This window comes from Diadema antillarum, unplaced genomic scaffold (assembly GCF_040938485.1).
Source record: "Diadema antillarum isolate AM-2024a unplaced genomic scaffold, OU_Dant_1.0 scf00000025, whole genome shotgun sequence".
NCBI lineage: Eukaryota > Metazoa > Echinodermata > Echinoidea > Diadematoida > Diadematidae > Diadema > Diadema antillarum.
The window spans coordinates 3,473,940-3,496,260 of NW_027270914.1; the positions used below are offsets into that span (position 1 = coordinate 3,473,940).

Consider the following 22,321-nt stretch of genomic DNA (forward strand, 5'->3'; position numbering starts at 1 on the left):
GCTTGCTATAGAAAGGAAAGGGGAAAAACACAACAACGACGGCAAGAAAAGAAACATTTTGGGGTGGGGGGGGGGGGGGTGGTCAGAAGTCAAGTAACTTCAAATGTTGATACAAAATGTAGATATTGAGCTCTGTGTTACTGTGTGCTTGTGATATCACAGAGCCCTGCCGGTAGATAAACATACTATTGTACATGACAGGACAGGGTATTTGATTTTGGATTTGCTTCAAATCAATTTTCATCATACACAGTCACAAGGAAAACTATGAATGCTTTGATATGAGCAAGGAACCCTGAAATCAAGGGCTTTTAGAAGTTCCCTATGAAGGACGGGCAAGGATGATTAAGTGTCTTGCCCAGGGGCACAGCTGTTGCAGCGAGGGGACTTGAATAGACCTTGTAATTAAGAGTCTGTGGTCTTAACCACTGGGCCACAACAGCTTAGATTTCATTCTGAGTCCCATTTCATTTAACCCGTTGAAGACTAGTCCCGAGTATACTCAGGCAGGTGTCTATGGGAAATGTGTGTTGAAGCAAAATTAGCCTGTCCTCAATGGGTTAAGGGGAAAAGAAAAATTATTGACAGCAACTCTTGTTACAAGTGTATTTATAGCAACTCCTTGTTGCATCATCCAATCAGGAAGCTCAATTCTTGTTGTTGCCATAACACTTGGCATTCCAGCAAGAGTTGCTGTCATAGCAACTATTATATGAATGGAGCCACTGGTGTGTCATGCTCTCTTTATAAAGTGTGAAGGAATACAATACTGTGTCGTGTGATATGTACACTATACTCAATGCAGGCAACAACAACAACAATGGCAAACAAGGGGAGAACAAATCAACACAGCATTCAGTCCACAAAAGATTTAATACACAGAGTACTCCATCGTTGCAGCCCATTCTCTGTTTTGACACAGACAAACATCCAAGACAGCCGCTTGCAAAAGGAACGGATCTGGCAGGAAGGAAAATCGAATGGTTCAGGCAATAGGGTGCAGGGCCGGCGGAGTGTTTTCAAAAGTGTGGGGGCCCACTTCTGGGTTTCATAAACTAAGAAGCAAAAAAACAAAACAGCTTATCTCTCCCCTTCCATTTCCGGGTTTCTTCAGCTGACAAACATAAAAAAGAAAAGAAGGTATTCAGTGGAAAAAGTTAGTGATGACACCTTATATATTCCTTTGTATGGTGCACAAAAAATGTGGGGGCCCAGCCCCCACGGCCCCCACGGTTCCGCCGGCCATGGGGTGTGTGTGGGGAGAATAAGTAAAACTGCCAGTCCCAATAGGAAGGAGGGAGAAAAAGACACACAGCAGGCATTTCAACCAATAATGTAAAGGGCCTAAACTTCACACACAGCTTGATTATGTGACTTTAACTTTTCTTTGCTTAAATCATGTTCCAGATAGGCATCGAAACTGTTGGATGGCAATATTAATCTCATTCATTTATATGAGTCAAAATTGGAAACTGGTCTGTGCACTTTACAACTTTTATGGTATCAGTTTGTGTGAATGTGCACTTTCAGGTTGGTTCACACAACTCCTTCTTATCAATAAGTTTGCTACTGGTATGCAGTGTCTAGAATATAGTAACATTTCTGAATTTATACTGACAGTGGAGACCAAATTTAACTGCTTTCTCTAGTCATTAAATTTTGATTCTCATATAATGATATTGGGCTTTGCATGAGTGTGTGAAGTTTAGTATTTTTTTTTCTCATTTTCATATTTTTTTTCTCTTGATTTGGATCCAAACCTCTCTGGGCTGGCGCTCCCTGAGACGTCGGGGCGCCCCCACTGTTGTCGCCTCATCTTCGCTCGCGCTATCCTCAAGCCTCTTATGTTTGGACTGGGTGAGACAACGACAATAGCGGACAAGTGGTGGTAGTGGGGGTAAGGAGGTAATGGTCAGGGGGGCGGGGCCGGAGGAGAAAAGTAAGAGTGGGCGTGTCAGCTACAGTTCTATGACACATCATCAATATACAGATAACATCACCTCTCTTTGTCAAATTGAGGTATACATGAACTACAAATAGCACACAAATATTGATAGTCTATACTATTCAGCATTTCAGAATTGCAGCAGAGAGCTGAAAGAAGGTAAAAGACAGAGAGACATGTGTGAAGCACAGTATGGAACCTCATAAGACTGGAATGTGAGACTTCAAGCAAATTCCTTAACAAACTGTACAAGTGTAGTCCAGACATCAAATATCAAATGGAGAAACAATGAAAACACAACATGGCAGTAAAACAAATGAGGTGATTATGCACCACATGAGACTTTACATCATGAACCTTGATCACAAAAAAATAAATAAAATAAAATAAAGATATGGGTTCATATATCATGGTACATGTACAGTGTTTTGAACCTACACTCTGTATGTGTATATAATGCATATTGACAGTTTTGCTGACTAAAATTAATTCTTTTGATTTAACATTTAATACTTTTTCTCTCTATTTTTATATAGAGAATGACACATGAAAAATGCAATGTAGTGGTATAGTGTAGCATACAAACCTGTGTCCCATCTAAACCAAACAGAAAGCAGGCAGCTCTTGATTTGATAGGCAGTGGACATGTCTACCTGTACAGTGTACTATGTTTTCATATTGTGGGATGTTGCTGATACAGTGCTCAGTGTACTCAGAAATGATGCTCAGTGTAGCATCTGCAGTTACACAGTAACCATACAAGTCATGTATACACTGTATATGAGGTAATGTGACTACAGTAAGATAAGGCAACTGCTGATGCACGGTGTAACAGCTACAGTGTGCAGTGAAACATCTACAGTGAACAGGACCACAGTGCAGAGTAGCAACTACAGTGTACAGAGTAACATCATTCTATAACACAGTGTAGCAGCTATAATACACAGTGTGACATCTACACTGTGTATACTGTATTATAAACATAGTAAAAGCAGTTGCATTGCATTAACCCTAAAAGGGTCGGAGGGGGGGGGGGGGGGGTTGAATCAACCCCCCCTCGACAATTTTCGCGACTTTTCCGCCGCGTGAAATTTTTTGACTGCGCCGTTCGCTTACCTTTTACTTTCAAGTTTCGCACATCTTTTGACACCATTTTCGCGAAAATCGCGCATACCATTATGATGCTGTACAACCTTTTATACATGTCTGTCAGACCAAAAATGGCTCAAAAATGTGATTTTGTGTATAAAGTCTAATATGCAAATGGGAGTTTTCTCACCTTATTCATGAAGATATGATTATTTTCACTTTCATTGGCTGAAATCAATTATTTTCAGCATGATTATGCTTAAAATAGGTTCTGTCATAAATTTTGTGAAAAAAATGATAAAACAAAAGGTCAAAAAACAAAGAAATACATAAGAAATTCATAAAACAATAAAAAACATAAGAAATTAGTTTTGATACTGGATTTTTTTTCAAGTACATTGTTAGGAATGTTACAAGGAATAATGTCACTAAAAATTAGGATGCCATTAGCTTTATTTTCTGAATTAGAGCAAAATTTATGATTTCATGCATATTAATTAATATAAAATATGAAATATGAAAAATTCAATTTCTTTTTTGAACAGTTTGGTAGATTACACAATAGGTAATGTATGTGCCAATTTTCAGGGCGATTGTGCGATTGACAGGGGGGTTGAATCAACCCTACCCCGGCCACAGAACACCCCAAAAAGCCCGGCCTGGTTAGGGTTAAACACAGTGCGTACAGTTATAGCAGCTGCAGTGTACAATATGCCTTGTATACACTGTAGCACACGGTGTAGCAACATTACTGCAGCTTTAGTGGGCAGTGTGGCAGCTACAATGCACAATGAGCTGGAACAGCTAGGGATCATAATATAAACACAGTGTAAAAACAGTTTAGCGTTTGGGAATACAATTAAACCTATACTGTACGTACATAGTAGCCACAGTGTACATGTACATTGTAGCTTTTTACACTTTGCTTTATATGCAAATCTATGAATTGCAGAGCAGTGCATATGCTGCAGGACTGAGCTAATGTACAGTGTCTAACTAAATATAAATATGGGCAATTCCACGGTAAATGGGTAGTTTTATGCACTCTAGACATAGAGCAACTTCATTTGAATATATTTGTTTTAATCATCTTTTTTTGTTTATTTCGTGAATAAATGTGGCAAGGTGAAATAAAATATTCAATCTCGTTGAGTCTTTTTGTCATTTTTTTGCGATGTGTTGGTTTGTTTGTCTTTATTTAATATTGTTGATAATGTGCAAATTTGAAATAAAAATTGACATAAATTGTAACTTGTATAAAATAAATTTTCCTAGAAGACACGCACCCTGGATAGATCATAATTCAAAATTTATCGCCAATGCACCGAGAAATCATTTTCTTGTTAGCCCTGAACGATTACACGAGTTTTGAGAGAGTGGGAAGCAAGCTGGACCAAAAAGGTCAGCGTTCTGTCCTACTTCAGTTACGTACGTTCGGCCTCAATTTCGTTTGGTTTCCAGGCGTCCGAGTGCAGTTATTTTGTGTTAAATACACTTTGCTGACGACAGTTCCAAGTTAGGTTTCACTAATTCAACAGAAAATGAAATCAAATATTTAATATCCGTATTCAAAGTTACCAAATTCAATTTTCTGTCCACGCCGCGAACGTACGTAACTGCTAGCTGAGACACTCCAGAGTCGTTCGATTTAACACGGAAACGCCGACATTACCCTGAAGTTAGACATCTGCTTTCGGTTTCGCGCCACAAGCATAGCTGTCTTTTCAGAACATTTAGTTATCTAGCTTCAGCTTCCGTTTCTAATTCTGTCCAGTATGTTACGTGCGTTCAGTGGGTACGCTCCGCTTGGTGGGACGCACGAACGGTGGACAGAATCGACAATCGGTCTTCGTTACGTGTGTTCGCAATTTCACAGAACGCGCGTAACTCAGACAGATCGTTCCCATGTCTTGCTTACCTCGTTGTTTCGCGCCGTTCTGTCCGAGGTTGCGTATCGTTCGCATGAAATTTCCCGTGTTACGTCTGCATTGCGTACAATCCAGCATCGACTGCTCAGGTCTGAATATCACGGAGGTGATTACGACTCTCGCTGACAAAAGGTAAATTTTGCATTCTAGAGAAGAATCTTCCGTATTTTTAGGATTAATGGCCCTGCTGGCATTATTGGAAATTCTTTTGAGATTCTCTGTATGCTAGCTTTCACTACTCGTTTTCGACTTTACAAGGACGATAACTGAGCCAAGTCCCACATGTGTTATTTTTTGTAAGTAAATTCTTCGTTGCTTCCAGCTTCAAATAATCTTTCTTTTCATTTTTTCGTAATATTTTTTCCCCAAAATAAAACCAAACTGACAGTGAAAGAACAGCAATGAACGAAAAATAAGCCAAGAGTGGTACTTAAAATGACTGAATACAAGTTTAACTCCACTGTCCATCGTGAGCTGACACACTGTAACATGGTTAACCGTGTTAACGTTAACGACGAAACGAGTGTAACTGTAACATTTTAATATTGAATTTCGAAAGCCAGGCTAGCGCTACGCTAGTGACATGAGTCCTAAGTGCAAGTGTAACCACACGATATCGTTAGTGTATGTAGACACCCATGATCAAACAAGTTAGAAAAGAAAATTTACTAGGCCTACGGTACATCGGTATTTGACTTGATTTAACTTTCTGCCTAAGCAAAGTGCAAACTCGACTTCTAACGTTGTTAATGTTGTCCTTCAGCCACATGAGTTCATGGATTGCAGTTCTCTCATGATGTGATTTATTTATTTAGATTCTATTTCTATGTTTTGATGTAGACTAGACAACTACCAGCTGCTATGTGAGAAGCTGTGCTGCCCTGTTCTGCACCTTTTAGTGGTGATTCAATCTGTGTTGTGAGTGACCAGAGCGTCCCTTCGATCATCATGCCGGTGCCCAGCCTGTCTGCTTTCCAGTGTTACGGTGAGGTGTATATAATACATATTTTTATGATTTTGCGGGAGGGCTCGTTGGAGCTAAGTGACCCTGACTCAATGTACAATCTGTCCATAACACCCTGTCTTTTGTGGCCTGGATAGTTATCTGTGCAGAGCCTCATTCCAGCTGTTGCACCATCCACCAGGTTTGCTCTTTGCTGGCCTGTGTCGTGTCCTAAAAATGATCCCTGTTATGAAATCAGCCCCGAATCTTTCTGCTCTAATAAATATATGACATGACCAAAGTTCCGCAACTTCACTTCGCAGAAATTCTGCGATGTTATGTTTATGTACAGAACTATTTTGTATTTATTTAATGAAGATTGTAAATTTGTATTGCATACATGAATTAATGACCACTAAGCAAATTGTGTAGGAGATATTAAATCTCTTTCTGCAGTGGAAAACAAACATTACAAGTAACAGTAATACCTTTCAAAGAAGCCATGACCTCCATATTTTTAATGCCATGCTATAATGTATTGGAAATATTTTATTTGTAGATGTCATAGAACTGGTACATAACTAGTCTTCATTTTGTTGTCTTCCATGATATTTTGGTCCATTGTCATGTAGCCACATCTGTGCTTATTTGGGGTTTTCTTCTGATACGATTATCACTATAGAAGCTGCGTGGCCCTGTTCTACAGCTTGTGGTGGAGATTTTCTGAGTGCCCAGAAGCATCCCTTCATCATGACTAGCCTGTCTGCTTTTCAGTGATAAGGTGTGAATGCACATTTTCATTTTATTATGTAATCTTCCTTTTTTTTTCTTTTGGCCAAAAAGGCTGCTACATTGGCACTCTTAAATATGTTAAGGGTGCATATACATATATATATATATATATATTTTTTTTTTTTTTTTTTTTTCAGACCATGACCAAAAAAAAAAAAGTTCCTTTTATGTACAGGACTATTTCTTATTCATTTTTAAAGTACCGGTATATAAATTTATAGTGCATGTACATGAATAAATGATTGCAGAGCAATTTGTGTAGGATGTTTGTAGGAGATATTGAATTGTTTTCTACAGTGTGAAACAAACAGTGATTGTTACCCTTCAAAGATAGAAGCCATGGCCTCCATTTTTTTTGACACTATGGCATATTCTTTTTTATTATAAAGATTTTATCATAAATATCTTTTTGAATGATTATGTACAATTGTAGTTAGCCCTCCTTTTGTTGTTTTTGGTAATATCTTTATCCGTTGTCGTGTAGCCACATCTGTGGTTATTGGGGTTTTCACCTGATGTTATTATCATTTTATTTATAGAAGCTACATTGGCGTGTTCTACAGCTTTTGGTGGAAATTTTTTAAATCTCTGAGTGCCCAGAGCATCTCTTCATCATGCCAAGCATGTTTGCTTTCCAGTGATAAGGTATATATGCATATTTTCATGAAGTTGCAATCAATTCTCGGTATCGCCAATGCGCAAAAAACTTCTGTGCATGCTGAAGAGCTCTGTTACAGATACACTTTGGGATTCTTTTGTGCCCTTGTTCACTTCTGGTTGTCTCATGCTAAGTAGAGGTCGCAGTTCCCATATGATTCAATGGAGTTAATTGTCTGCTTTTTCATTGCCATCCCTTTTTTTCTTGGTTAAAATTCAGCTTAAAAGAGTTGGAAGTTTTTAAGTTTTACTGATTTGCGGTCACTAGAGTCCTGGTTCACTACTGCAAGGCTTCAATGTGCTGGTCTCATGATGGAAAGCGAAGAAATCTTCAACAAAAATACCTCTGGATAAAGATAGAGCATGATCCGAGTGCATGAGCAGCCAAAACCAGGTCGAGTTTGTCCTGTAAGCTATCTCATAATGCATCTAAAACACTGCTCTCCGCACGGCAACTAGGTATTGGCGATACCAAGAATTACACCTATCCTTTTTTTTTTTTGAAACTTTGGCCAGGAAAGGTTGCTAGGTGGGTTGATAGATTGGAGGTCAACTTTTATTTTTCTGTGACTAACATACATTGCTTTTATGTACAGAAGTATTCTGTATTTATTTCCCAAAATTTATAAATATTGCATAGATTTATACTAAATAATCAAACAGAAAAGAAATTCAAGAGGGCAAACATTGTGCAGAGGTGTTGATACTCAATTGCTGTCTGCAGCAAAAAAATAAATATTACACATTACCTTTCGAAGATAGCGATAACTCACGGCCTCCTCCAAATTTCTATAATCCTATAGACATGTACAAAACTTATTGGAAATATTTTATTATTAGATGTCTTTGAACGAAGATTGTTAGATAAAACACAGCTCTTCAAAATGGGATGGCTACACATACTTTTGTTGTCTACAGTAACAGGTTTTTTTTTTTTTAAATTCCATTTTTTTTTTATAAGAGTCTACTGCATTTGTAGTTTGTGTATTCTATTGCTTGGTTTACGGAATAACTATGCAGCAAAATATTCAACTATATTTCAATTGCAGGTGACATGTACATGGCTTTTGAACAATCTTTTATCTGCACTTAGTATGTAGGAATATTCCAAACTTTCAAAAATTGTGATAAAATGAACTCAATATGTGTATTTGTTGATTATGTATATATAATTTTTTTTTGACAGGTAAAAGACATCCTGGATGATGACTTGATGGGGAAACCAAGGCATGGAGTTTTCAAGTGGTCGTTCAAAGACGACATCTCCGGAGAATCTACAAACAATATCCTGTGCAGAATGCCTGATCCCATTCTCTTGGAGGAGCAAAGCACCACAAGACAGCAGTTGTTGTTTTGTTTTTTTCCTTCAAGTTGTAAAGTATATCAGATATGACTTGAGCTTTTAACTTTTTGCAAGATACGATGTACTAAGAAACCACTTAGGAAATTTTTATGCGCATACAATTCTACAAGGAATTCAAAGTTTAGCTTATGAAACATGGTCTTCAAATGGCTGAGGTATGAAACCACAAAGTAAACCAATGTTATTGAAATAGAAGATCTGGGTTTCAACTTTTATGAGGATCACTTTGTTTAACTTTCTTTTTGGATATCTCAGCCTTTTCAAAACCGATTTTCACTTAAGTAAACTTTCAATGCCTTTAAGAGAACCTATATGATATTTTAAAAAGTTAAAAGCTGAGTCATCACCTAAACCAATACTTACCATCCCTTTTGTTGTAAAGCAAGATATAAACAGGGATACAACTGAATAAAAAAGTTATTACATTAGCTGCTTTGATTCTTACTGTGGCTGATGAACATTAAGGCGATAAAAGAACGAACAATGTCAGTTTTTATTGTGTTCAGAGCCTGTATGTTGATTGAGTTTGGAATATGATGACTGAAATTCCAGGATGGGCTTTATACACCATTTGAATGCATATCGAATGGGCAGGCACATAAAAAGGGTGTTTTTTTGTGTGTGTGTGTGTGTGTGTGTTCTTTTTTTTTTTGTTGTCTAATTTACAAATCAACTCATAGATTGTAAAGTTAAGAGTTCTCTGACAGTACCTGAACATTTCGGAAAGTGTTATTCTTCAAAAACAATTGATGGCACATTAACTTTTTTTATGTTTCTTACTGTGGCTGATTTACATTAAAGGTCCAGTTTACCTTTGGGAGCAGTGATTTAAAATATGTTCAAGATATCACATTTGATGCATATGTGTCAGTCTGTTGTATCACAATATCCTACCATTTAAAATGTTTGCAATAAAGCCGAAAGTATAAGGAGATATCAGTATTATTCTTGATAAACCATATGTTTCTTAACTATGGCTGATGGACATTAAGGCGATAGAAGAGTGAATGCAAGTTTTAATTCTTGTTTATGGAGCCTGTATGAGCCTATACACCATATAAAAATGTACACTGTATTGAATTGGCAGGCAAAGAAAAGGGCACTTTCAAATTCATGGAATTTGTCTGTCAAGATGTTCTCATTGCTGTCAGGCAGAAGCTCAGTGGTCTAGTGGAGATGACGCCTGTCCGGAGATCGGGGGTCGTAGGTTCAAATCCTGCTTGAGTATGTACGTCCATGATTAACATTTTTTTCTGCTGTCAGACAGAAGCTCGATGGTCTAGTGGAGATGACGCCTGTCCGGAGATCAGGGGGTCGTAGGTTCAAATCCTGCTCGAGTATGTACACCCATGATTTTTTATATCATGGCTACTATAGAAACACTGAACAATTTAGAAAGTGTCATTCTTTGTGTATTGATTCCCTATAAGGATTATTTCCTGAATGAATGTTACAACTATTCATTTTCAAATGAATGTAAATTGAAATTAACAGATTTAACTGTTGCACTATCAAATAACAGTTTCTTCTCACATTGAAATCAGCTTTTGGTACATTAACTGCTTTATGTTTCTGACTGTGGCTGATGGACATTAAATGCAATAGAAAAATGAACAATGCAAGTTTTAATTCTTGTTTCCAGAGCCTGTGTGTTGATTGAGTTTGGGGTGTGATGACTGAAATTCTAGTTAATTCCTTATAAACTGTATCAATACATTTGTATGTAATTTTGTATCAGTAAAAAAAAAAAATCACTTTAGTTTTAGATTTGGACAGGCAAATACAATCCGCTTGATTTACATGTACGTGTATGTAGGAATATCAAGGTGTAATGGACACGAAATGATAACTGCTGACCCAATGACAACAGCAAAATGCTCCTTTGCATACAGTATTTTGATATTTCAGCCTTTGTATATACTGCACATTGCGGTTTAAAATGAACTACACAATATACTGGAGAATGGGAGTGTATTGTATACCTTGGAAATTAAAAAACTCTTCGAGTGTAAAGTTCAAGTTTCTGTCCTACTCTTGTGTTACATACGTTCACCACTAAAGCAGTGATACATGTCATATCATGTACTTTGGAATTTCAAGAAACTCTATGCCAATGAAGCTTTGGCTTTTCCTCACACACACATGCACCCACACAGATATGAATATGACAACAGTTTGCCCGATTATGGAGGAACTTAGTACAAACATGATCTCACCTTTTGGATATGATGGACAAATTTTCTGGCATTAATCATGAATGCACACTTCAAAATGACACAAATAATGAATGTTTTCACAAATATGGACAACCTAAATTGTTCTTATCATAATGTATAAGTACAATAAATAGTGTCAGATAATTTCAAATCAGTATTTGTATTCTTTGTATGAGGAATCCATCATTCCAATATTTCTGTCCTACTCTTATGTGTTACACGCGTTCGCCCCATAGCTATTACACATGTCTTACTTACATACCCTCTCAAGCTCTATATGAATACAGAGTTATCTTTTCCTACTTAAAAATATTTAATATAGGTATTAGGCAACCAAACTCTGAAATATGGATACTCTGAAGGCAATTTTAATTTTTCATGTTTTTCCAACCTAAAACTACCCATTTACTGTGGAAATGCCCATATGAATGCTATGGATCAATCATTAATATAAGGATATACAACATGACTAAGAGAGATACATATACACTATATGTACACGTGTGCAAAGAAAATAATTATATTTTATCATGGCTACTACTAAAACACTGATCAATTCAGTGCTTATTTACGTCGATGTAGGGCAATTTGTCAATCAGTTTTAAAGAAAATACTAATTGGTCACTTCTGAAAGAACATTTAGTAATAACATAAAACAGAACAAAAACAATAATGCGTGTATACTGAGACTCTACTGAGTACAACAAAGTATCAAACCAACATCCAGGATTATTATCAATAAACTGTGACAAAAAGCAACACACAAACAAGCAAAAGAAATATATAAAAAATTGTCACTAAATAATGCTAAAAGGAGGTTGTCTATGTAACACAGAAATCCATCATGCATGCTAACAGACACTGGAAGAACCCATTCACTTTCGATGGTCCTAATATCTATCCATTTGCGGTAGCACAGAACTCTTTTCATTTTATTTCTTTTCTTTTTTGTCTTAAAACTGATGCAAGAACATGAGTTTCCCAAAATGACTAATGCTGAGAATGATTCATTGCAATTACCTACAAGGCATCCTCACTGAGGTAAGTTGTTGAGGTTTGTTGCACAGAATAGTGAGGAGGCTTTGAATGAGGTGCCTTGTAAACCTAAGTGCAATTGGTTCAAATCCCAGTGAATCTACAATTTGTAGATGAGCAAAGACTACATGTACATGTATGTGTAGTATTGAGATCCAAACACACTGTCCCTCGAGATAGCACATACAAAGGTACATACAATGTACATGTATAATGGAGGTTCCATGTGTGAGAGTCATGATAAAGGTACAAGGTGCACATAAAAATAGATCCCAATTCTCTCCCTAGTAAAAAGTTGGGTGCATACTCAGTGCAATAGTCTACCCCACATATATGTTGTACCAACACCACCAGAAAAACAAGCAAATGATGCCAACCCCCTCATAATTCCCCCAAGGTGACTACAAGTAGATTTGGAACTACCTTGTAATTGGCATAAAGTACCAACCTGACCTATCATTCTGCAATTCAACTAGAAGGAGAAGTTTGTTCTGCGGAATGTGATATCATCACACTCACAAATAAACAAGGCTGCTAGGTTAGGCAAGATCTACAGTGAAATCCCACTTCAGGTTGCAGTTGACTATCATAAATATGTTTGAATCACCAGGAAAACAAAAAGACTGCTACAAGCTTCATCATAATTTGACACATTATCAGACTATAAAGCATCATCAAATTGAATAAAAATTATGCTTTGATTTCCAGTGAGAGGAGATGATAGTTGCTGAATTATCAATGCTAGACAAGATATTCATATAGATCATCTTTTTCAACCACAATCCAATTAGGAAATGTGTTAAAGGTAGCATATTACCTCATGTATTACCGGTATATGGACATGATCATTTCATTCACTTTTTGTTGAAATTCTGCACAATGTACAAAAGTTCTGTAAGATCAAATCTAACATTTTTATAACTGTTAGAGTCAATTTCAGCATGAGAGCTGAGTATCACTTCAATTCTTAGCAACATGTACCTGAAGTAGGGAGCCACTTTGGGGGGAGCATGCATACAACATATAATCTACTATGTAGTCATCTACATTCATCACAAATCTACTCTGCTAACTTCAACATACTGTACAGAGTGAATATAAACACTGACAACTGCACTACTAGTAACCTTAATGTGAACAAAACAAGACAGAGCATAACTGGTACATATTGGCCAAGTTTCATGTGAAATTCACTATACACTTGCTAGCCTACAAGAAGGGCAAAGCTACAATAACTGCAACCAGAAAAGTCATTATTTTCTCCTTTTTTTAATCTGAAGTATAAGTTAATTTGAAATACTTCTTTACCATCAATAGCAACTTTTGAAATTGAACAATCTATTTCTTTGACTTGTTTGGCATTACAGAATCATTTTGTGTCAAATATAGAATTGTGTTGTTTGCATGCATTGATGCATCAACAACTGAGAAATCTCAACATGTGTTTATATTTTTTATTACTTTTACTTCAACTTCCAAATAATATGAATAGTATACTAATGCATCTCCTTGATAGCAACAGTCAACACAGATGTACGAACCAGTTCTGTGTTGCATGCACGCTCAAGAGGCATTTTTTTATCTCAAATCTCTTAATGAAGAGCACATGTGTTCATTGTTACATGAGGCAGAAGTTCATCCTCAAAAAATAGGTTGTCACACACAATCTTAGAAAACGGAAAAATAATGGGGATAGGAAAGCACCTATTCATAGCAAATTCGCATGAAATGAAGCCCTGGAATATTAGGAAACAAAGCAACAGAAAAATCACTGAAAGACAAGTACAGAAAAACAAACAACACATAAAAAAATGGCAACAACAAAATACACAATTTGACACACAAGTTTGCTAGTTTGAAAATGAAGGGGAAACACAGTAGGGGGAAAAAACTAAGTAAACACAAACAGTCCATGCCAAGAGATGAGATTCCCAACCTCTTTAGGGACTTTCTCCTTCAGACGCCGGGGGCTACCAACCGTGGTAGCCTCATCCTCATCACTATCGGCCTCCTTTTTCTTGTGTTTGGACTGATGAGGGTTGGAAAGATAAAAGGGTGGATGGATGGACAGAAGGGTGGATGGATGGATGGATGGATGAATGGAACATGGAAGGATGGATAAAATGGGCGGATGAAAAGGGTGCAAAAGAGATGAGAAGTTACTGAAAAGAAATGGAAAAAAAAAGAAGAGGAAAAAAAAAACACCTGCCGAGGGAAAATCCCAACCTTTATTAAAGTTTTCATGTCATTCAATCAAGTTTCATTTGACTCCTTTGTTTCCATATCAGCTACAAAGCTGTACCTGTCTGCACACAATAGAATACCACATTGATGTTGATGTCTTGTGAGGGTTAAAGGTCAGAAATACATTGCAGTTCTCATGACAAAAGACCATTCATCCAATGTCCAAAGTGGCATCCTCAACTTTAACCCGTTGAGGACGGACTGATTTTGCTACAACACGCATTTCCCATAGACACCCGCCCGAGTATACTCGGGACTCGTCCCCAACGGGTTAAGAGCTGGACTTACCATCAACATGTGTGAGGTTTACTGTGTGCATTGTGTACAAAATTTGTGTAAATGCTGAGTAATCTAATAAAAGTGAAGTTCAACTTTTATAAGTACCTTGACTCGAAGCACCCTGAGCATTACATGTACATCACAAGAGTGCCACCAGCCTTTAGTTCAACCACTTTGACAGTTGATAATTTGTTTTATTCTCTTAATAGTTATCATAATCATTTGTTTTAATCAGGATTATTGTCAACATAACTTTAATCAGTATGATTACCATAACTTTTTCTACTTATCCTTCATTCATTTAGAAAAAAAAAAGTTTACAGGAAGAGGGTACTTTCAAAGCTTGTGGGAATATCATGGCTAAAGGTGAAATGAGAAACAAATCAAAATAAATTGCATGATTTATGGTTATAAAAGAGCCAATTAAAATTGCATCTATGAAATCAAACTCCAAAACAACATAATGCACACGAAGAGTTTGTTAGCAAAAACCGATAAGTCCATTTTTGAAGATTATGAAGTACGGTCTCTGTCATAAAGTACAAAATAATACCTTTTAAATGATATCTTGGTCACTACATATAAAGGCACATATTTGAAGTAATGGTCAAAAGAAGCAAAAATTTTCTTATTATTCTCTTTATTTTTCTTGACCTTTAATCGCAAATATCTCCATTTGGCAAATATGGACTTATCGGTTTTTGCGAACAAACTCTTCACATGTACATAGAAGATCTTTTAAATTGCCAGTTTATACCAGCATTGATGACTCAGTCTTTATTAAACTTCAGTGCCGTGTTTCTACCCATGGGTCATTATGATCAAATACTGTACAACGTGTGTGTATATGCCATATATTTCACGAGTCTAAATTTTCGCAAATCGGAAATCCTGACGATTTCGCGAGTGGTTAAATTCGCGATCGTGGAGTCGTGTACTGAATGGAGAAATGTACACGTGTACGTCACATTCACATCAGGAACAGAGTCAATATTTTTCACGTCTTTAATTTCGCAAATTGCACCCGACTTGCGAAATTCTCGAAACTAAAAACCTCGTGAAATATTCAGCGTATACAGTAACAGAAAGATATGAATACTACTGTATACATACAATGTACACTGTACAATGTAGACTTGCTTCTGATGAGAGTAAAGCTTTAAAACTGTAACAGAGCTACATTTGTACATGTAGCCAAGACCAAACCACACACTAAAACAATGGATGGACCAGTGTCTTGATAATCATGAATTTTTAAATGAAGAATTGCATTTTATGACAAAGTTAGCAGACTGTGCGGTAAATGTAAATGTACTTGTATACTGCAGTGAAGATGTGTGTAGCAAAATCAAAATGTAATTCATGTGTGATACACTGATGAATGGCACGGAAATGTTTCACATGTGAGATTCACTGATGAATGCAGAAAGATGAATATATGGTGATGATGACTGTGACACACAGAGCATATGTTGCACACAAATTTATTATGTATGTATCACACACAGTGTATAGGCCAAATGCATACCCATCACTGTGGTGTTAGAATGCTTCCTACTGTACACTGTCTAAAAGTTGTACAGTGAATGTGCATTCGACATGTGTGTACACTGTAGGGCCTACATTGTACACATATTTAACAGTGTGTGCATTCATGTACAATGCACACACATTTATCGAACAGTGTGAGTACACATGCATTGTATATGTACATGTGCAACAGTGTGGGCATACACAGTTGTGTACACGCATACAGGCATGCATAACAGTCTGTGCATTACACATGTGCTACAGTGTGTGCATACAGACCAGATACACATGTGCTACGGTGTGTGCATACACACATGTGTAAGAGGGTATGACAAATTATGTGTTACAGTGTGTGAACACACACACGTACAACACTACAAACTGTACACACATTGCAAGACCTTCTTAACCACTAAAGCTCTGCGTAGGTCTATCTGCCGAATAAGTTGTGCACTTGACAATGTACTATTCAAAGCAGAATGTGCATTTTACAGTTGTATGAATACAATATACAACGTAAGTCTACAGGAAATCTTTTTGGCATCTACTGTATCCACCATATGTATTTTGCAAGTCTAATATTCAAGGAATCGTCACTTCCCCCAAATTTCATGAGCGGTTAATTTGCGATCGTGGAGAACAATCTTAAATCACACACCTTGTTCATGCACTGTGTACTGCATACCAGTACACAGTCATTGCGGGCCTACATTACAGTTGGTGTGCACATCATATTCATATCAGGGTCTGAGTTAATATCTTCATTAGATCTGTAATTAGCACTCAACTCACAAAATTTGCAAATGAAAAAAGAAGAAATATATATGGTATATTATACAAGTGTAGTATCCCTTTTGCTTTAGGTATGACTGGCGATGTGTGCTATTTAAACTATCCGCAATCCATGTCTTGTGGGAGAGTAATTAAAGGTCATATATGACAGTACTGATGTACACAGCAATCACGTCACATCGCAATAGAGCACACACAATTCTGTTTTTGCTTATCTCTTTTTCTTTTTTGAATGGTGCATTGCTTGGTTATAATAGCAGATGTGTTTGCTGCAAACTCAAAACAACTCTTGGCACTTTTTGGCTTCTAGTCCCGCCTTGAGGAGCAGCCTGCTGGATGCATCTGAGTGCAAAATTGACTTTGTGCCAATTATTTTACGATTGTGCCCAGCTGCTAAACTTTAATAGCGATGTAATTACCGCAGCTCGCGAGGGTGCGGTCACTTTGACCGGCAGACTGATGGAAACCTGAGACTCTTCACAGCTGTTTGAGTAAGATATACTGAACTGAATTGCAAGGGGGAGAAACAGACATCAAAGCTGTGGTCACTGGCTTTGAAAATGACTTCCCTCCATTTGTGAACACCCAGCTCAAAACCCACAAAAAGTGGGCCAGAATGAATTATTTTTCTACATACACTGTACATGCAGATGAAAAGAGATCTATATAGAGCTCTAAGCTTTAAAATGGTTGACTATATATTAACTTGAGATCTACATGTATATAGAGCTCTAAGCTTTAAAATGGTTGACTATATATTAACTTGTTAGAATTGCACCATCCTCAACTATTCTAAAAGTGATTGAAATATTGAAGAGAGTGATGAGAGGTGCAGTGTCACAGAATAGGGAGACAAGAGGATTTAAAGACTAGGGTCATTCAGGCATGCTGTGCAGAAATACATGTACATGTATCAATGAAAACATGTTGTATTTCCCAGTGAAAGAAGCAACTGTCCAAAAAGATATGATTCAGAAAAAAAAAAAACAACTGTTAATATTGTGATTTTGCTTTTGTTTCAAGCTGCCAAATATTGACATTAGGTAGAGAAAAGATTACTTTCCCAGGTAAGACATTCAAGTTTTAAAAATTTGAGTCAGTCAAGCCAAATAACTGTTTTGATCCATTGCAGAGAATCCTAATCTGCAACTTTTTGTGGGTTTTGTATTTCCCAGTGAAAGAAGCAACTGTCCAAAAAGATATGATTCAGAAAAAAAACCAACTGTTAATATTGTGATTTTGCTTTTGTTTCAAGCTGCCAAATATTGACATTAGGTAGAGAAAAGATTACTTTCCCAGGTAAGACATTCAAGTTTTAAAAATTTGAGTCAGTCAAGCCAAATAACTGTTTTGATCCATTGCAGAGAATCCTAATCTGCAACTTTTTGTGGGTTTTGTATTTCCCAGTGAAAGAAGCAACTGTCCAAAAAGATATGATTCAGAAAAAAAACCAACTGTTAATATTGTGATTTTGCTTTTGTTTCAAGCTGCCAAATATTGACATTAGGTAGAGAAAAGATTACTTTCCCAGGTAAGACATTCAAGTTTTAAAAATTTGAGTCAGTCAAGCCAAATAACTGTTTTGATCCATTGCAGAGAATCCTAATCTGCAACTTTTTGTGGGTTTTGAGCTGGGCGGTCACATTTGAATCTGCTGTACAATGTTCACAAACAGGTACAGTATACTTGTAGTCTCAAGGAACAATTGTGCATGAACAATCTACATGTACATATAACTGCAAAAGACTTGTCATGCATAATTATTGGTAACACAAATTTCTGTGCTCATTTTGTGAGCATAAAATGTCTGCATCTTAAGGGGGAAAAATGATAGAAGAAAAAATAAATGGACACATATCAAGTCAAATTTCAGTATTTATAACTTTCCCTTCAAGGTTCTGTATCTTCCATACAAGATTTCTTTCACAACTTACAACTTTATATAGCATTATAGAGCTAAGAACCATTGAACAGTGTGTGCATGTGTGTGTGAGAAAGAGATACAAAGTGTATAAAATAATCATCGGATAAAACATACAAAAATAGAAATATAGAAGTAAAGAGAGAGAGAGAGTGAGAGAGAGAGAAATAGAAAATAAAGAGAAACAAAAAAGAGAAATGGAAATGAATAAAAGAAGACAGAAAAAGAAAGAGAGAAAGAAAAATAGCAATAAAATCATCAGACTGGTCTGGGAAACAGAAATTGCACTAGAAAGACATATAAATAATCATGTACATGTGTACATACAATGTACATCAAACAGTCACATGACATTTGCTCCTTCGAAAATTGCTCAAAGCCTTTTTTTTTTTTTTTTTCATGGACTTCTGTAGGATAAGGGTTAGGCTTGTGATAGGGTTTTAGGTTTACATTGTAGTTTGATGCGGGGATTTGGGTTAGGGGCATGTTTGTTGGCAGAAATTGTGTCTGGCTTACACCGTAGTGTGCAGATATTTCATGGGAGCAATTGTAGGAGCGAATGTCCTGGAATGACATCAAATAGTACAGTACAAACATTCAAATCTAAACAGGGACATCACAACGGAATGCACAGAAATGGTGCTGTGAAAGGCACGACATGCACATTTTGTGATGTCTTCTCAACCATCTCATGTACAGTGTACTGTATGTGACAGTGAACGACTCATTTCATCAACTCTATCTATTCTTTGACTCCTTTGAAGGCATGGATTAATAGAATACCAACTTAATCTGAGGTTTGTTGAAGAGAAGAGATAGAATACACTGTCAAATCACAACGTCACAATACAAAACCGTTTTCGGAGTTCATCTTCGACCAAACTTCACAAGCAAGGACAAAAATACCACACACTGCACAAGTATGAAAAAGGTATATCTAGTAGATGACTACTTTCATACTATAAAAAAACATGTACCCAATGAAATCCTACATGTATATTCTACAAGGTGGTAGCACAAATACTCGAAAAGCAGCCAAGACTATTCCTAAAAAAAGCTGGAAAGCATGGATCAAAAAAAACACAAAAAAACATATATATATATATGTCTATAAAACGATTTATATTTTCGTCTTCAGGACATGAGATATACATACACGCATAGTGTATTTCAATTTCTTGTATGCTATGGGTAAGAAAGCAGGGCTCCAAATTGAAGCGAGCAGTGTGTGTCAATATTACAGTAAAACTGTTGTACTGTACATCTTGAAATCCAGTGAAAGCAGGATGTATGAAAACACAACACAGCTCCTGATGTTAAACAGCACATCCATCAAGTACATGTCTGTTTAACTGTTGATAATAATAGGATGAAAGATACCATTTCTCTCTCTGGAAAATACAAGACAATCTACAGTTGTTTATCCATATGAATGTATGTTTGTTTAGTGTATGTGTGTGGATATACACTTACAGTGTATGCACCGGTGTGTGCATGTACACAGATTGTACATATACAATGTACATTGTACATGTATGCACCGGTGTGTGCATGTACATAGATTGTACAAATACAATGTACATTGTATTGTACAGTACACACAAGCATTGTTAACTGTACAAATATACATTGTACATTACACACAAGCATTACTGTAGAAGCTGGCATTTGAAATAAAGTCAATCACAAAGTTTGCGTGTCCTTGTAACTTTGACTATTAAATGCACTTCAACGAGCATAAAAAAAGCAACAACAACAACAAATTGAGAAGATGTTTCTCTTTTTGCCCACATGGGCCAGCACATCATCAACGTCCTGTTGCCATGGTTTCTTACCTGTTTGACGCGGTCCCTGTCCTTGGTCTTCTCGGCCTTGTTGATGTAGCTGTCGTAGTCCAGGAGCTTGTCGAAGCGCTTCTGTATCAGCTTCTGTGGGCCCTGGAACATGTTGAGGAGGCTGTTGAGTGGGGACATCACCCTCGCCTGCACAAACAGGGTCTGGAATGAAGAATACCACATCAAATAAAGGTTTGTAACCCTTTTTGTGCCATTCTTTAGACAGTGTGTACAATTCTATCGGACATGTACACTGTATGTGGTTCAAAGCACTTACGTGTACATTTTAGAAGGATAAAAAGGGGGTTGGGGTTCGATTCGCCCACACACAGGACCTCCGTTTTACAATATGTCCTATCTGAGGGTCAGAGTACTTCACCTTTACTAGAGGGGATGACATGATTATGCACAGCATTGCTCATACAGACCTCTCAACTTTTCTTACTGCAAAATACTGTTGGGATGGTTTGGCTCAAAATTAGTGTAGAACACAAAGAGCAGTTCCCATAGGAGCCTGTGATAAAATTATCAAGAAAAAAAGAAACTCCTATTGAAACAAGTGCTGGGAATGATACAAATTCAGATTCGCTCCTCGAAATTCAGAATGGTTGGGAGGGCTGCTCATAGGTTAAATGGGCCACAAACCCAAGCCATTTGATCGTAAGGTAGAGACATGTACAGTTGTACACACTACCAACAAAGACATACCATTGCACTAACATGCAAGTCTCATTATGCAGGGTTAATGTTCAGGAATTTCTTTATTTGTTTGTGGTTTAACTGTTTGTTTATTTATTTGTTTGTTTGTTTATTTGTTTGTTTGCTTGTTTGTTTGTTTGTTTTAGAATCCTTACGTAGTCCTTGTAAAGTTTGTTGGCAAGGTGGTTCTGAACTGCCTCGTACTTGTTGACCTCGTGCAGGTTGGACTGGTTTGCGTAGTAATCTGAGATGTCGCTTCCCACTGTCGCCTCCACAGCGGTCGCTTCCTGGACGCACACAAAAGAATATTCATGGATGCCAAAACATCAGCCTATCTCTCCTGCAAGTTCTGCTCTGACGTTTGAAATTGTGCCTACATTAAATTCTTCAAAAATGAATTGACAATTTCAGTGAGGTATTTAAAATTTTATATCATATTTCTTTTTCTACACCCTAGTAACAACCATTTTACTCACCTGCTTTCAATGAGCTGTCTTTATCTATTAGGCAGAAATTCCCCTTTGAACCCATTGAGGACGGACTGGTCTTGCTACAACACGCATCTCCCATACACACCTGCCCAAGTATACTCAGGACTCATCCTCAATGGGGTTAAATAGAATCAATTACTTGTTGCTGGGTAGGGCAAGCCTCTAGCAAGCTTTGTGGTTGCTAAGGCATTTTCTTTTTTTAATGAACAAAGCATCAACAGAATTTGGATATATTAAAGAAACAATCTATTCTTCAGAACAGAGTAAAAAACATGTCACCTTTTAATACTATGGAAGATGTTTATCATGTGGTACACTACGTAGTACTGTATAAGATAATATTTTTGTGAGGGTCTAATTTTCGAAAATTTCACGAATCACTGTTGGATCGCGAATTGAACAACACGCAAAAATATCTCGAATTGACAGGCATTAGTGCACTTATGATAGCCTCAGAGTCAAACTCGCGAAAACAGCATCCCACGAAATTGTCCGTGACCTCCTCATTCTCGAAAATATCTGTACGTGAAAATAACAGCTTATACAGTACTTGATGAAGAAA

At 37.0% G+C, this 22,321-nt stretch overlaps 1 protein-coding gene and 1 non-coding gene across 2 annotated transcripts in view; one reads left to right on the forward strand and one right to left on the reverse strand.

Moving 5' to 3' along the window:
* The window catches only part of LOC139733754 (uncharacterized), a 106,277-nt gene that overhangs the window by 10,236 nt on the left and 73,720 nt on the right, over window positions 1–22,321 (reverse strand). The window contains exons 17-20 of the mRNA XM_071644561.1: window positions 21,424–21,555; window positions 20,570–20,731; window positions 13,905–13,997; window positions 1,761–1,853 (exon numbers count right to left, since the gene is read on the reverse strand). Coding sequence (XP_071500662.1) covers window positions 1,761–1,853; window positions 13,905–13,997; window positions 20,570–20,731; window positions 21,424–21,555 — 480 coding nt within the window. The remainder of the gene's footprint in view (window positions 1–1,760; window positions 1,854–13,904; window positions 13,998–20,569; window positions 20,732–21,423; window positions 21,556–22,321) is intronic.
* Window positions 9,986–10,058, forward strand: Trnas-gga (transfer RNA serine (anticodon GGA)). The gene has a single exon. It is a non-coding gene; the product is annotated as a tRNA-Ser (tRNA).